Source organism: Chelonoidis abingdonii, chromosome 10, assembly GCF_003597395.2.
Source record: "Chelonoidis abingdonii isolate Lonesome George chromosome 10, CheloAbing_2.0, whole genome shotgun sequence".
NCBI classification, from domain to species: Eukaryota; Metazoa; Chordata; order Testudines; family Testudinidae; genus Chelonoidis; species Chelonoidis abingdonii.
Window position 1 is genome coordinate 70,146,287 of NC_133778.1, and position 15,934 is coordinate 70,162,220.

At 45.0% G+C, this 15,934-nt stretch overlaps 1 protein-coding gene across 2 annotated transcripts in view; it reads left to right on the top strand.

Moving 5' to 3' along the window:
• Positions 1–3,461: 3,461 nt before the first annotated feature.
• The window catches only part of ADCY5 (adenylate cyclase 5), a 344,948-nt gene continuing 332,475 nt past the window's right edge, over positions 3,462–15,934 (top strand). For both annotated transcript variants that reach the window (XM_032797047.2, XM_032797048.2), the window contains exons 1-2: positions 3,462–4,406; positions 4,992–5,975. In XM_032797047.2, coding sequence (XP_032652938.1) covers positions 4,293–4,406; positions 4,992–5,975 — 1,098 coding nt within the window. In that variant the 5' untranslated portion in view covers positions 3,462–4,292. The remainder of the gene's footprint in view (positions 4,407–4,991; positions 5,976–15,934) is intronic.

The following is a 15,934-nucleotide window of genomic DNA, read 5'->3' on the forward strand; positions in this document are numbered from 1 at the left end:
TCCCCCATACTCTGCCCATTTGCTTTGCTGCTGGTGCATACTGCTCTTCTTGCCTCTTTTGTTGGCTGAGCCTCAAAATGGTGGACAAAGCAGGCTAAACTGGAACATGATAGGAATAGGAGGTATGCATCAAGTGAGTGGACCTGGTCAAGAATGTTCATTATTTTGGCCCACACCAAGAACCACCCACAGTAAGGACTCAGGAGCTTGTATTAAACTCCCAAGGTTACAGCTTTTCTCTGACCTTGGATTGGTAGATGCAGCCACCACCCAAGTGCAGAACCCCTTTGAGAGCCTAGGAAGGCGCACTTGGGAATTCCTTCCTGTGGGATAACCTCAAGCCCTTTCAACCCCCCTCCAGGGAAGCGCTGAGAAAGGGGGGAAAAAGGAAATCAGCTGTTGCCACCAGCTAATTAAAAAATGTGCACAAACCTCTTCAGACACAAAAATCCAATTCTGTTCTTAAAAGGTAAATTTTATTAATAAAAGAAAAAATACATCTGGGAACTCAGGCTATTTGATAGATTTTAAAAGAGCAACTACAAGGATTAAGCACCAAGAATAGCTTTCTTGAGGTCCAGCTTAAAGCTTCCTAGAAATTTCCTGATCTGCTTTCATATCTGGCATTTTAAATTAGTCATTTCTAGGTACGATAGTGATGATTTTTTTCACTAGACCTTAGACCATAGCTGCTGCCCTGTCCACTTCTCCCCGGGAGAACAACAGACAGACAAAAGGGAAATCTTTTTTCAATTTTAAAAAGTTCCAGTCTTCCCATTGGCTCTTTTGCCCAGGTGCCCACTCACTTCCTTTTACCTATGCATGACAGTGAGACTTTTTAACTCTTTACAGGTAGAGCAATTAGAGAACATCTACTAAGAGGGATTTTATAGCTACTGGCTGTCCATAAAACGGAGCTACCTCTCCCTCCCCTTCATTTATCACAAGGGTGGGGGGAAAGGCCATCCACCACATTCAAATAACTGCATGAAGAAAAACATGCCTGCCTAGAGATGCATCATTTCTGTAATCAGGTGTTCGGCTTTATATATGCAAGCACACCCCTTTCCATTACAGAACTCCACAAGTGACACATGAGGTGGGAAGGAAAAAGGGAACAAACACCCTCTCTTTTATTTACTATTATAGGGAGAGGAGAAAAAGAAACAGGCATCCCTTCCAAAAACAAACTCACTCACTATAGTGTTGTCACTTCTCCTCCAGGGGTACCTGTAGTGTACCCATGGGGCTACACACGTGGTCCGGGGGTACATCAGCTCATCTATATATTTGCCTAGTTTTACAACAGGCTACATAAAAAGCACTAGCAAAGTTAGTACAAACTAAAATGTCATGCAAGCAATGGCTTGTTTATATTGCTCTACATACTGTACATTGAAATGTAAGTACAATATTTATATTCCAATTATTCTATAATTATATGGTAAAAAATGAGAAAGTAAGCAATTGTTCACTAATAGTGTGTTTTAAGTAAGGTGAAACTGGGGGTACACAAGACAAATCAGACTCCTGAAAGGCGTACAGTAGACTGGAAAGGTTGAGAGTAATGGGTGTATGTGCTACATTGTGAGGGGAAGGGGGGAGGAATTATATCTGCCTCACACCAACACCAGCCCTTGGGGGGGAGAGAAGGGGTTGGAAAAAGGGAAAGCTGGCTCCCCCATTATAGTCTTACTTATCATGGGGGAAGGAGTGATGTATGCTGCTCTTCACTCCTTGATGCTGTCCTTACGGGGCAGCAGTCAAAGAGGAGACACTGGACAGGAGTGGGGGGTACCAACCCCACTACAGTGTCAGGGGGTAGCAGCCTCATGAGGGAGAGGGCTGTCCAAGGACAGGGGAATGGAGGTGAGACAAGTCAGCGCTGGAGACTTGCCACTGCCAGTAAAGTTGCAGACAGCAGGGGCCCACCACAGCCCCTCAGCATCACCCCACGTCTACACCCCCAAGCATGGAGCGGGCAACACAGCAGGATGCCCAGGCCATGGCCACCCCACAGTCCCCCTTCTCCACTCACAGCTATGCCATTCCCTCTCCCCAACAGGCCCCTGAGACAGCTATGCCTACTTCAGTCACCAGTGACTGACCAACAACTGTGCTACCCCCAATTGCTGCCGACTCGCCCAAAGCTGTACTGCTGCACTCCCACCCAGAGTTGCCACCCCACAGCCTGTGTGTCCTGTGCCCCTCACAGCTCCCCCAGCCCTGCAGCCTTCCCCTGGGTGTAGGTGCCCCCCACCACCAGAGATGCACTAAGAATTCTGTTCATTCCCTCCGGAACACCTGGCATTGTCCATTGTCAGAGGACAGGATACTGGGCTAGCTGGACCTTTGGTATGACCCAGTGTGGTCATTCTTATGTTCTTTAAAAAAAAAAGTGGCCCGGGCCGACCTGAGCTACGGTACTTACCGTGGAGGTGCTGAAAACGCTTTCCGGCAGAGACAGGCACCCAGTTAAGTGCCTCTGGGGGTGGGGGAATGAGGTGAACCACTATCAGTGAAAAAAAAAAAATAAAAAACCTAAAAAGCATAAGCAAGCCAGCAGCCAGACCAGGCAAATCAGGCTGCTGCGCTGCAGCAATGCCGCTTCTCCCCCCACCCCAGTAATCCAAACCGCACACCCCAGAAACACCCAGACACCGCCTCGCTCCCTACCTAGTGCCACAGTCCTGTCCCAGCCACGTGGAGAGTAGGCAGCCAGCCGATATAACGATACACGACCCCTAAATCAACTAAACACCCCCATCACTTAGTGACACAATCCTGTCCCAGCCACGTGGAGAACAGGCAGCCAGCCGGTATAACGATACACAACCTCCACCACCAACCAACTAAACACCCCCATCACCTAGTGCCACAGTCCTGTCCCAGCCACGTGGAGAACAGGCAGCCAGCCGCTTTAACGATACACAATCCCCCAAACCAACTAAACACCCCCATCACCTAGTGCCACAGTCCTGTCCCAGCCACGTGGAGAATAGGCAGCCAGCCGGTATAACGATACACAACCCCTAAATCAACTAAACACCCCCATCACCTAGTGCCACAGTCCTGTCCCAGCCAAGTGGGGGGGGGGTGTCACTCACACTCACTCACGTGTCTGAGGCAGCAGCTGCAGCCACGTGAAGAGAGAGGCGGGGGGCACGGCTGCTTGTCAATACCCTTGGGGCAGGAAGGAGGGGGTGAAGGAGTTAAAGAATTTACATTGCAGATTCCAGCTGCTGCTGCCCCCGCGGTCTCCGCCCCCACAGCCAAACGGGACCATCTATTGGAAGAGAAGCCAGCGCAGCTGGTCAGGTAGCAGAGCCGCCCAATCGGAGAAGGCAGCCGCTGAGACAGCACCAATCAGCCGGCGCGGAGGGCGGAGGCAAGCCGGCTGAAGTTTGGTTGAATGGGGGAGTACAAAGACGAGTTTGAAAGGTGCGGATGGAATGTCTCTAGATGCGGCGCGTGTGAGCGCGGACATGGGAGAGCTACAGCTGGCGGTGCCCGGGGAAGCCAGCGCTTCAGAGCAGCGTCTCCTGTAAGAGCCAGCCTCAGCTCCCAGAGAGAGCAGTCGGGCAGCTAGCTCAGCAACCAGCTGCCCGCGCTGGATTTTTGCATTGCATAGAAAAAGAAGCCACTCTGCTGTTGAATTTAAATTTTTTTTTTGGCATGGAAGGGTGAGGGCTTGCACCCTAGGCTGACGGCATTGATCGGAAGCAAAAGCCAGGTCAGCAGATGGAGGAGGATGTGTGAATGAATTGCCAGGTCCCCTTCGATCGTGGTTTGCAGAGAAGGCTGCATTGCCCCTGGAAGACAAGACCATCGCTAGTTCTTCTCCTGGCTCATTTGGTGTGTCTGCGGCGGAGATAGCGCATCGCTCCGCAGCGGGAGCTGGTGGCTAGAATCTACCCCCACGCGTTCTGCTGGCTGGGAAATAGCCCTGTGAGCTAGCGAATAGCTCCATCTCTCTAAAGGAGTCGATTGATTTGGTTCCCCCAGCACCCCGGACACTAATGCCGAGTCTGCTGAAGGGAAAGCTCAGTGTATGTCCTCTTTGTAAAGGATGCATCCACTACTCCAGACCATTATTGTACTGAGAGCCTAAAAAAATAATAAAATCCAAGCCCCTCATTTGCTGCAGCGCTCTCCGCTGGGGCGAGGAGGGATTCTGACAATCTCTAGGACGTGTTTTCTTTTTCTATGCCATTAACCCAAAGATTGGTCCCAGCACCACCCTCCTTCTGCCCTTTGTAGTTTGGTTCTGAGTCAGTTCAGATGGCCAACAAATGGTGGTTTCGCCAAGCACTAACCCCAGGTGGGTGTTATCACTGATTCTCTTCTGCCCTCCACGCAGCAGCCAGTGCAGAAATATGCTGGCTCTTCAGCACTCTTCTTGTGAGGTACCTTGGAGTGGGAGCCTTTGCTTCTTGTGCCTGGATAATTGTTTTGATCCAAGAGAGGATTTGCAGTTTTACAATGCTAATAAAACTGAGTAATCTGGGGCAGTGATTCTGGTTTATGGTGGGAGTTCAGTTGATTTTCTTCTCCTTCCCCAGCCCCCTTCCTGTGAAAGTTCTGTATAATTATTTAAACAAATGACGAGTTCCCTAGAGATTTGGGAGAGGAAATGACAGACTGGGGAGAACCCTCTAGGAAGCTGCTGCTGGGATTCCAGGTATTTGAGGCACTTGTAGCAGGCTGCAGGAGACCCCAGTTTGTAGAGGGGAGGGTGGCTGTTCACCGAATTGGCTGTGCACTCCTGGCAACTAGCAGGAATCTTGTATCACTGACAACCTGAGACTTTTGTGTGTACCAGGACTTTGCCAAAGAGGGAAGGATCTGCAGTTTTTGCTCCCCTTGCATTGTTCCCCTGACATTGGGAGAAAGAGGCTCGAAAGATCAGGTCCCTCCTGGCTGTGAGTGGACTTCTTTTTTTCCTCCTTTTCTTTGTGGTTTGTCCCCTTTCCCATCACACTTTGCTGCAGGGCATGTCCCGGCCCAACAGTGTGAGCCCCCCAGGCTTCGGAGCCCCTGTAGCTCGGGGAGGCACCGAGCAGCATCGATCCGCCTGGGGAGAAGCAGAGTCCAGGGCCAATGGCTATTCCTATCCCCCTGCCCCAAACAGGTCATCGAGCAAGAAGCCTTCTCGCATGGCGAGCAGGTGGAGGAGTGAGGAAGACTACGAGCCTCAGCCTAACAGGAACCAGGGGGAGAGCAGTTGCAGGATGATGAGTTTTAGATCCAAGTCCGCCTGGCAGGAGCACGGCGAAGATAGTCGCCACCACCAGCGCAGAGGGAATCCCACATTTACCACCAGCCCTCGGCACTTTAGGGAACTGGGCGAGGTGCGGCCCCGGTCTGTGGAGCTGGGGCTGGAGGAGAAGCGGATCAAGGCTAAGATTGAGGAGCTGGAGGAGGAAGAAAGGGACTCCCAGGTGGCCTTCTCCATGGGCAGCTGCTGCGGCAGCCTGTTGCAGATCTTCAGGTCCAAGAAGTTCCAGTCGGAGAAGCTGGAGCGCCTCTACCAGCGCTACTTCTTCCGGCTCAACCAGAGCAGCCTCACCATGCTGATGTCCGTGCTGGTGCTGGTGTGCCTGGTGATGCTGATCTTCCACACTGTGTACGGTCACTATAAGGTGCCCTACGTGGTGGTGCTCTCGCTGGCCATCCTGCTGGTAGTGGTGTTGTGCGTGCTGTGCAACCGCAACGACTTCCACCAGGACCACATGTGGCTGGTGTGCTACTCAGTCATCCTGGCCATCGTGGCCGTGCAGGTGGTGGGGGTGCTGCTGGTCTGTCCCAGGAGCGCCTCCGAGGGCATCTGGTGGACTGTCTTCTTCATCTACAGCATCTACACACTGCTGCCAGTCAGGATGAGGGCAGCGGTCATCAGCGGGGTGGTCCTCTCAGCAATCCACCTGGCCATCTCCCTGAAGACCAACACAGAGGGCCAGTTCCTGTTAAAGCAGGTGAGGCAAGCTCTGGCTCTAAGCTCTGGTGGCTTTAGATGGCAAAAGGAGTCTGGGCTTAAACTTAGTTTTGTGGATCTATTTGGTATCTTGTTCTGGACGCTGGTTTGTCTGCTACCTGGTGGGAGTTTGCCCTGGATGCTGACTAGTGTAATCATGCTCTCCTTACTGTTCCTTTTCAATAACTGCTTTAACCTTTTTTCTTTTTAATTTTTTTTTTATCTGGTTTACTAGCTTTTAAGTAAATGGCATTTTTAGCACAGATTGATCTTGGCTAGCCCTGTGGATAGAGCCTTTCTGTTTTTATTTAATGTCAACAGATCACCAGTGAAGTGGTACCTGTGCTCGGTGCCGTGTGACTGAAAAATGGTGTGGAAAAGTCTTGGTGCTCTTATGGGAGGAGAACTATGCTTGCCTGTAATTCTGTAAAATGTCAACAAAATGTACAACTTGGTTTCAGAGATGCGTGTTCCTTGACTCATGTAAATCAGTGACCTAAAGAGAGGGGTTTGCTCTATGAAATGTACTGTAAATGCCTAGAGGGTAAGGGGTAAAAATAGTTTCCATATGTTGCTAGCAATAACCTTGGTTTTTGCTTGGGGTTTTGTTGTTGTTGTTCGTTTTTGTTTGTTTGTTTGTTTGTTTGTTTTTTTACACAACCTTGCATTTTAAACTCTCTTATCTGTAGCTGTGGTAGAATGTTAACTACCAGTGAGTGGCTCAGCTCACTGAAACAATAAGACTCATAGAGTGGGTCAGTGTGCAGTGTTTAGAAATTACCATATCTGTTTAGACAACAGTAATACAACGAACCTCTTCTCCTTTCCAAGTGGAACAAACAATATTTGGGGATTGTTTGCTTTAGTTTAACAGACACATTGACAATAGAAAACTATCCTTGTTTATCACTAAAAAATTCTGAAAATCATTTTCATTCTGCAGTGCATTGCTGTCCCTCTGATAATAGAGGGTTTGAGCAGGGATGTGTATATTAACTAAGAATTGATAATTTAAGTATAAATCAGATATTGGTAGTTTAGTCTCTTTTCCAGCACTATATTTTATGCTGCACTTTGTTGTGGCTGACCAGTATTATTACTTCTGACCTCTTCCGAGTATTCACCTTAACATGAGTATTCTAGAGAGAGACTTCTTCTGGGGCCTGAAATTAGACAAGGAAAACCTAATGGAATTGTGCCAGTGGTGCTCTGTGCAAATCCAAAATATCACATAAAATGCATTTTGTCCATAAAATAGAAAATAGGTAAGAAGGCTTAAACTGTACATAATGTATTTTTATGTATTTGTTGCAGGACTTCCCTAATTATTACTCTAACCTACAAGCACGAGAACTACTAATTGGTGGTTTGTTTCTGTTTTGTTTTCTTTGACTAACACACTCAAATATTCCTTGTTAGGGCCCTAATCCTGCAAGAACTTGTGCACAAGATTAATTTTCCCAACTTGTGAGTAGTCCCATGTAAGTCAATGAGACTACTTATTTGAAGCATGTCTGAAAGTTTTTAGGCCTTGATCCTGCAAAGGCTTAATATCGAAGTGCTGTAGTGACATTTTCTCTGAAACCTTACAAAATAATTTATTAATAATACTTAAAATGTTCCATTTTCAAATTACTGTTGAAAGCATTAAATCTTGTAACCAGTAGTAAGGAAACTGAGTCAGAGAGCTAAAATGGTTGGCCCAAGGTCACCAAGTTCAGAAGAACTGGGATGATAGTTCAGGCTCCCAGCCACTTTATGTAACCACTAGACTGCCTGCATTCTTTCTATTGCAGCACACTTATTGGTAAAATGTGAAGTATTATCACAAATAAAACTACGCTTGTCAAAAGTAATAATGTGCTGCAATATCCCTACTCTCCAGGAGTGGCCCTAGCCATTCTGATTTTGTCATGTTCCCCTTTCTCCTCCCCTCCGCCCCACACCCCAACCTGCTGGCCAAACAGCAAAGCACACCCCCCCCAAAAAAAGGGCAGTATGGTGTCTCCAGGAAGTTGGCACCCTTTTTACCCAGCCTAGAACCAGCCCTGGTACTCTTGGGTAATTCACAAATTTCTGCATCAACAGTTGATCTCCCAATTATTCTAATGTGAGGTTCTTTAGTAGTTAAACAACATCCCAGGATTCCTTTTAAACTATTTTAAAAATTAGTTCTCTGCATGATCTTCTTGTGGGGTTTGTTTTGTGCAATCCAGATATTGGGCTAGATCTTCAACTGGCGTGAATTGGCCTAGCTCTATTGAAGTCAATGAAGCTATTCTCTGTTCTACCAGCTGAGGAGCTGGCCTGCTGTGTATATGTGATCTGTCCAATATTAAAATCTGTGTCTACAAAGCATATTGCCTCACAACTATTAGCAGGCCTTTTTGGCAGAGGCTGTTCCGTGTTGCCATGGAAATCTCATTTTTGTTAGACTCTGCCCCACTGATGCATATAAGCTCTCCTTCTGTATTTCTCTTTCTCTTAAAGCCAAGATGGGCAGAGCTGTATGAAGGCCAGAAAAATCAAATGGCTTTTCCACCCTTTTCAGTCCACTATTATTAGTCATGATGTGACTGTCAAATTGGTCAGTAGTTGAACTCCTGGCCGTCAGACCAACTGGTCCTTCACCCATATTTCTTATTCAAAGACCATTTAGAACTTTCATCCCTCTCCCCTTTTTGTGGCACTTTGACCATGATATGGCAACTACTTTCTTCCCTTCCTCTTTGGCTTGTGGGTTTGATTATTTGTTTTATTTTCTCCCAATTGTATCAAGGCTGGACAAAACAGGTACTCATGCAAAAATTGCAGATTATCATAATGAACGGGCTCCTGACTAGCTCTGTTCTCACCTTCTAGGATAGGGTAATGTGGGGCTGAGGAATGGGAAGGAGAGGGCAGGCTTGGACATGGCCACAGCCCGCTGCCCTCCTGCTAGAGTCTGCGTCCCATGGGAAGAAGGGTGTAAATTTAGAGCAGCCCTGTGGCTGTTGTGATACTGGAAGCCATGCCTGCCCCTGCCTCTTAATGTCCTTGGAATATAGGGAACACAAAAGTGTCCTAAACCACCTTTGCACACACTCTGCCCCTCTGTGCTTTTCCTGTGCTCGGTGCAGGATGGACTGAGAATCACGGCTATTGTGATTCCTCCCTTTTTAGAGCTGTGCTGCTCTTAAAATTTTTTCTGGGCGTCTAAAACTTTCGAAAGCAGCCACTGAGTTAGGTCCTCCAACCTGAGCTACCTTGGACCTGATTTTTGGGTGTGTTGAGTGTTGGCAGCTCTAACTATGGTCAGCAAGACTGCAGGTACTCTGCACCTCTGTAGATAAGGTCACGCACCCAAACCTTAAGTAGAGGTCACTTGTAGAATTTTTTGGCCTTCTTTAGCACCTGGTCATCTCTTCTTGACTGGGAGTGAGGGAGGAAAAGAAATGTGAACGTTTATTATAACTGACCATTCCCAGTTCAGGACTGCACTAGGTAAAAGAAATAAACTAGTGTATTGAGAGCAAAGTGCTTGGTGGAAGCAAAATATATTTCATGCATAATACTTCAGTCAAACTACAAATCTTAATTGCTTATGTATTCCTTGTGCACCTGCAACTAGTTAAAATTTACACATTTTTAAACCTGTTTAAAATGCAAAACCTTTATTTTTCCAGTTTTATCCTTGAGTTATTTTGAGAGTGTTTGTTTGATTTATAAATGTGATTCAGCATACATACTGTATATCTCGTCTTGTGCTGAAATTTCCATGAGGCAGTGATACACTTCTGGACTATGAAGAAATGAGATCAGCTCCAGAATTAACATATAAAGACTGTCGGTAAAATACCCTTTTATGGTAACAAGAAAGTCTAATACTTGCTCATTTGAAAAGAAACCTACTATTCTCACTTACATGGTAAAACTGGTAAACAATTATGTAATTTTGGTTCTACTGTATTACAGTAGACCCTCAAATGTGCAAGTATTGCACAGACACCTAGGAAGATCACAGAGCTTACAATGTAAAGCTGTAACATTGAAAACAATTATAAAAACTTCATGTATGCAAGTTGCCCCAGTGACCTTAGTGGGGCTATTTGAGTGTCTAAAGTTAAGATCAAGCCTATGTGTCTACAGGATCAGGGGTTGAGAATCCAATTGATGCCAGTGGACAGTGTTTCAGTAGACTTTTATTGGGCTTTGGAAGAAGAGAACCAAGAGTTGGGGGTAGGGATGCAACATAACAGGCATTAACTAATAGTTAATTTAGGTTTAGGCTTTGTTTTACTGCCCAAACCTGTACCGTCACATTTATTTCTCAGTAACGTAGTTGAGGAAGGGCGCTTGTAGTTCATTAAATACTTCAGGCCACGGGAGGTCATCCAGTTACAATGTATCGGAATAATAGATGACTAGGAAAGTTGTCTTACATAAATAACCTTGTGGAAAGTGGAACTGAAATTACAGTGCTCTTTTAAAGTAACATTTATTGTTAACCTTTCTCAAAAGAATTCTAATAGCACTGTTCACAAACAGCTACACCATCATGTGGCTCTCTTTTATAGCACTCTCTGATCCAAGCCTCCTGCAGCTAGACTCCTAGCTGTTCAGCCCATCACAAACACCTCTGTCATAACAATACTGCTCTAATGATCCCCATGCCTGACTTCAGAGAATGGGGAACGCGTTGACCTTTCTCTCTATAGATTTGTATTAATGATACATTTTTGCTCTGCAGCTGAACGTTGGACCCTCACAAGAATGTAATGTTCCATTATCCCATTTCTATGTGGGTGTAGGTGTATATATACTTTTCAGTTTCCGTTTTCCTGAAGTAGACTGTTATTTTTAGCAAAATTGAAGCAGCTCCTGCCCTATTAGATCATTAGCTCATGTTACGAATAGCTCTTTAGCATCTCATCAAGATGCATCTTATTGGATGTGATCTAATTAATGTTCAGTTAGTAGCAATAGCACAGTCTACACATCAGGAGAAATGACTGTCTCTGTACTATGGCTAGCTTGCAATAGCACATAAGATATCTAGGTCATGACTGATTTTTGAGACTGACAGATTATCAGAAATGTGCCACTGCTGAGTTGATGGGATATATTTTTGTTGTTTGTTTTTAAATAGGAATTGGGGTTGTCCATTTAAGCAGAGATAGACTTGCTACCTGAAATGCAAAGCCCCATGTGTGAGCTCTTTAAGCTTGTTGATTTTTGTGCTTTCTCTGTTACTTATTGGAAGTGGGGTTGGGGGCAAATGTAAATAACACTAATATGGGACCCACTTCTGCAGTTCTCATGCACACTGGGGCCAGACTCTACCGCCCTTAGTTATGTTGCATAATACCTTGCTCTCAGTAGCCCCACTGACTTCAATAGAGGGTCTCGTATAACATACAATTGAATGTGAGTAATGGTGGCAGAATTTACCCCAGGAATAGTTCATCTGAAGTCAGTAAGAGATGCAGGATTGGGAGTCCTTGGTTTAGAAAACCCAAAAGCAAAACTCTGTTATACCCATGCAGTCTCACTGACTTCAGTGGGTGCAACATTTCAGGGACTTAAGTATCTATTGTCCTTAAATATAACATTGTTCTGTATGTATTGCGGTGGGAATGTGGCTTGAGGTGTTTTTAAGGTCTACTTATGAATGATTCTCTTCCCCCTCTCTAATTTTCCCTAGCATCCTTTTTTCTTTTCTGCCAGAAAGGAAGCTTGTTACAGATGGAGGTTTATTGTTATGTTCATTGGTCCTGATGACTACAAACATAACAGGTGATATAACGTCTGAGTGCTGACAATGTGCTTCAGTGCTGGAGAAGATGCTCTTCATTTTCCTCCACTCCTGATCTGCAGGACTCTGTGGCACATTCAGCAATCCTAGTAGATTGACCTCTTGCACTTAGTTCTCTCATCTCTTCAGCAATGATTGCAGAGTCTTATGGCTGACTGAAAGTAGGCGAACTGAGTATCAAACCTACCTTGGTGGAGATGGCTTAGGTATACTGCTGTGCCAGGTGCAATAATTCTAGTGAATTATTTTATTTATTACTTTTATGACACTTTTTGGAAATGGCAGGATATGCAAGTTTCATCTTTGTTCTCTGTCTAGATGAAGATGTTTCAGCCAAATGTTGACGGATTGTTTCATGCTTTGCACAGAGGGGAAATGATAGCTTCAAGTGTTCTTGACTCTTACAAGGCACAGTTGACTGACGTCTAATCATCTTAGGCTTGCTGTGTCTGTCTGTTTGATAGGATTTCAGTGGAAGATGATAGCCTTCGTGATAAATAACGCTAGTGAAAGGGAAACACAGCTCTTAAACTAATGTCAGATATGGACTCTATGTGGCTCACAGCAGGGCCTCTGAGTGACCTGGTCTTGAGCTTTAGAAGACTTTAACTACAATAAAATGATCTCTAGCTGCTGCCTTCCAGAATGTTGTAATACTTGACACCGTAGCCACATTTACGAGGCTCTCGTTAATTGAGGGTGTAAGATTTCCACAGGCTCGAGGAGAATGTTTGCTTTCCTTGAGTCTCGAACAGGTGTGGTGTTGTCAAAGTGTCCACGTGCGCGCGCGCACACACACAGAGCAAACTCTGGCTTGACAGCATTGCCAAGGTTTTGGGCAGGAGAAGGCAGTGAATCGTCTAAACAGGAGTGTGAGCTTTGGGCATCGGGCCATTCTTCAAATGGATTAGGGTTGGATTTCCCTTGAAAACCATTAGTTGTCCACCTTTGATTCCTCCCCATCTTGAGTGATTAAATCTGGTTCTATTAGCTTTCGTTGCCTGCCTATCTCTCTCCTTTTTTTCTTTCTTAACTGAAACACTTGTGAAATATTTTCTTCTTGTTGTTGTTCTTCAGTGGCCAGCTCAACAGAATCTTCTTGATCTCTTGTTATAATTACTCATCCTGCGACTAAAAATCTCTAGCATTTAGTTAAATGTAGACTGAGCCTATTGTCATATTTAACCGTTGTTACCTGGTTTGCATTAGGTTTGTTAATGTGGTAAAGTGGCCCTCCTGTAGAGCTGTTCAGTGGCTTCTGAGAAACCACACTTTCTAGTTCCTGTTGTGTGTTTTGTTTTGTTTTTTCTTTTTCTATGCTGTACTGCTGAATATGTTTGAGAAAACAGATTGGCTTTTGATGTGGTGTGGGTGGGGTTTTAAAAAAAGATATTTCTAAGTATAACTCTTCTTGTGAGCTTAAGGCAAGCTCTATTTTCTTGTTTGCATTTTATTGAAGGATTCATACATCATCCTGTATAGACCATATGTGCAGAAAATATACTGCAGGTGAAATTAGTGCATCGGCATTTCTCCTCACCTTCCGATTTGTCCAATAACCTGATGTATATCTCTTCACGGCTGGAGGGGAATAGTGGTGTGATGAAGGAAGTGTGTGTGTCTGTGTGTGTGTGGAATGCAAATATTTAAAATCTTCTTCTGTCTTGCTTTTCTGAAAAGTAATGATGTGAATCTGATTCACTTGTGGCCAGGTTTTTGTTTTGGTTTTTTTTTAAACACATAGCATTAACAGTCTTTGCTCCCTTTTATCCAGTGGAGCCTCTTTCCTCCCTCTCACTACTTCCTCATTGAGCTTCACTTGAGCCTTTGCACAAGAAACCCCCTTGCTCCCCACCAAAGCCCAGTTTGTACTGAGATCCTGGCAGGTGCTAAGGGGGATGTGGGGGAGTGGCAGAATAGCTGTGAGTAAGAATAATTAGTTCAGGTTTCTTAATGGTGAGATCTTCTAGAGGGCCAGGGGAAACATTTTCCAGAGGGAAACTGGTACCTAGCTGAGTCACAAGCAAAGTTAGAGATTGTTTATGGTCTAGAACCACCACAAGCTTGTGACATTATTTTTTTTTAGGGCTATATGAGCACTTGTGGAATGGAAGATAACTGTCTGCCTAATCTTAACTCCTGGCATCAGGACAGGGGACAGGTAAAAGGACTATATTCTGGCAGAGCAGTGTTGGTTGTCAGTTAAGCAGAACTAAGAAGGAAGTCTCAGAGGAGGATTAGCTATGTGATAGGACAGGATGCCCTTTTACAAGCATAACCCAACAAACATGAAAGAGGATAATCCAGATGTCAAAAACTTTGGGGAAGGATATTTTTTAAATCCACATCGTTTGACTCCCCAAAGCAAGAGAACACCTGCTATAGCTGGGCTTCCAGCTTTCCAGTGAACACGGTGTGAGGTTTCTTGCACTTCATAAGACCATTCCTTGGAATGGTTACTGGTCCCTTGTACCAGGCAAAATGAGAAGTCGGGATGCTTTCAGCATCCATAGCTGAGCTGCATCTGGGAAGTTTTGTGCTTTGGGGGTTTCATGTGAACTTGAAGCCTCACCAGTTGTCATGCTGGCACCAATAGGAATTGCATCATTTAATAGTAGGCTTGAAGTACTGTGGAAACGGGTGCAGGGATAGTCCTGCATTTACCGCTAAGGAGGTGAACTAATAGGAATTTCCCATTTTAAATGTCATTGGGAACATGGCCTCTAACTTCAGCTTCTGGCTTCTATATTTGAAGCATTTAGAATTTCCCTGAATAAATACTTGAATGGCCTCATCTCCTGGATATTTTCAGTCTTGCAATGCAAAGATAAGCTTTCTGCATGAAGGGCAATAGGCTCAGCCGCTTAGGAGCTTGTTGCCAGCATTTGTATCTGACAGACCATTAGCAATGCTTCTCATTGGTGCACATTCTGACATGCAGTAAGGCTTTCATTTTGATTGTCTTTATAAAAAGTTGGTTTATAATGCCAAGTTGCACTTATGTTTCACTCTTCATGAAAGGTGTTGCCACTATGCTCTTTTCCACATGCATGAGAAGTTGCTAATACGATAGGATGTATTCTGCCCACCTCCAACTTGTGTATGCAAGATTTCATATGTGATGCATGCAGCATAAGTTTTGCATGTGCTTGGCCTCTCCTATGGGGTGGCTTGGTGATATAAGCATCTGAAGGGAAATAGACTCCCTAGCACCACAGGTCTAAGTCCCATCTACTTATGTAACCACTTGCCTTTGTCTTCTAGATAAAGCAAATTCTCTGCAGTTCATTGGGTGGCGAGGTGCTTCTCATTGGAAACTAGCAAAATCCAGAGGTTTTGCCTCCTCTTCACAGACATTTAAAGCCCCAGTAAAACAGCCTGTATGAGTTTGTTCTGGCATCATTAGTCAAAATGCCCCTCCATCCTCATACTGCTGTTCAGCATGCTGTGCATTGGTCAGGTAGCTGTCACCCTTCACCTCAGTGAAGGCTCCATTTCAGTGATACTGTGAAGTGTTTTAAAAGCCTTTTTTGGGATTAAAGCTGCTATGTAAACCTGCTCTGGAAATGTTTGCATTGTGGAGAGTAATTACGAGGAGGTACAGAGGAGTGGTAGCCATAAAGGGGAGAAATGTAAGTGAAGAAATGGTTCTTTTCAGCTGTTAGAAATAAATTTGCTAGAGGAGTGACTTCAGCTAATTGTTAAACGCTTCTCTAAAAAGAAAAAGCGGCAAAGAGTTCTGATAGACTAAAACGTGTGGAAATTTCCACTACGTGCATCTGACGAAGTGGGTATTCGCCCACGGAAGCTCATGCTCCAATACGTTCATTAGTCTATAAGGTGCCTCAGAACTCTTAGTCTGGATCTGTAAAAGCAGCAAACACGGCTACCTCTCTGATACTGAAAGGCAGTTTCCTATGCTTCCTCTGAAGCAGTCTGTAGATAGTTCAGTTACCAATTGCAGCCTGGTTCTGTGGTCAAAAGGCTTTTCGGTATTGCTGCAAGCAAAGCTTTGTCACAGGCCAGGTCTACACTGCGACTTTAAATCGGTTTAATGGCCGATATACCGATTTAACGCTGTACCCGTTCACATGACGACGTCATTAATATCGAGTTAAACGGCTCCTTAAATCGATTTCGGAACTCCTCCCAGACGAGAGGAGTAG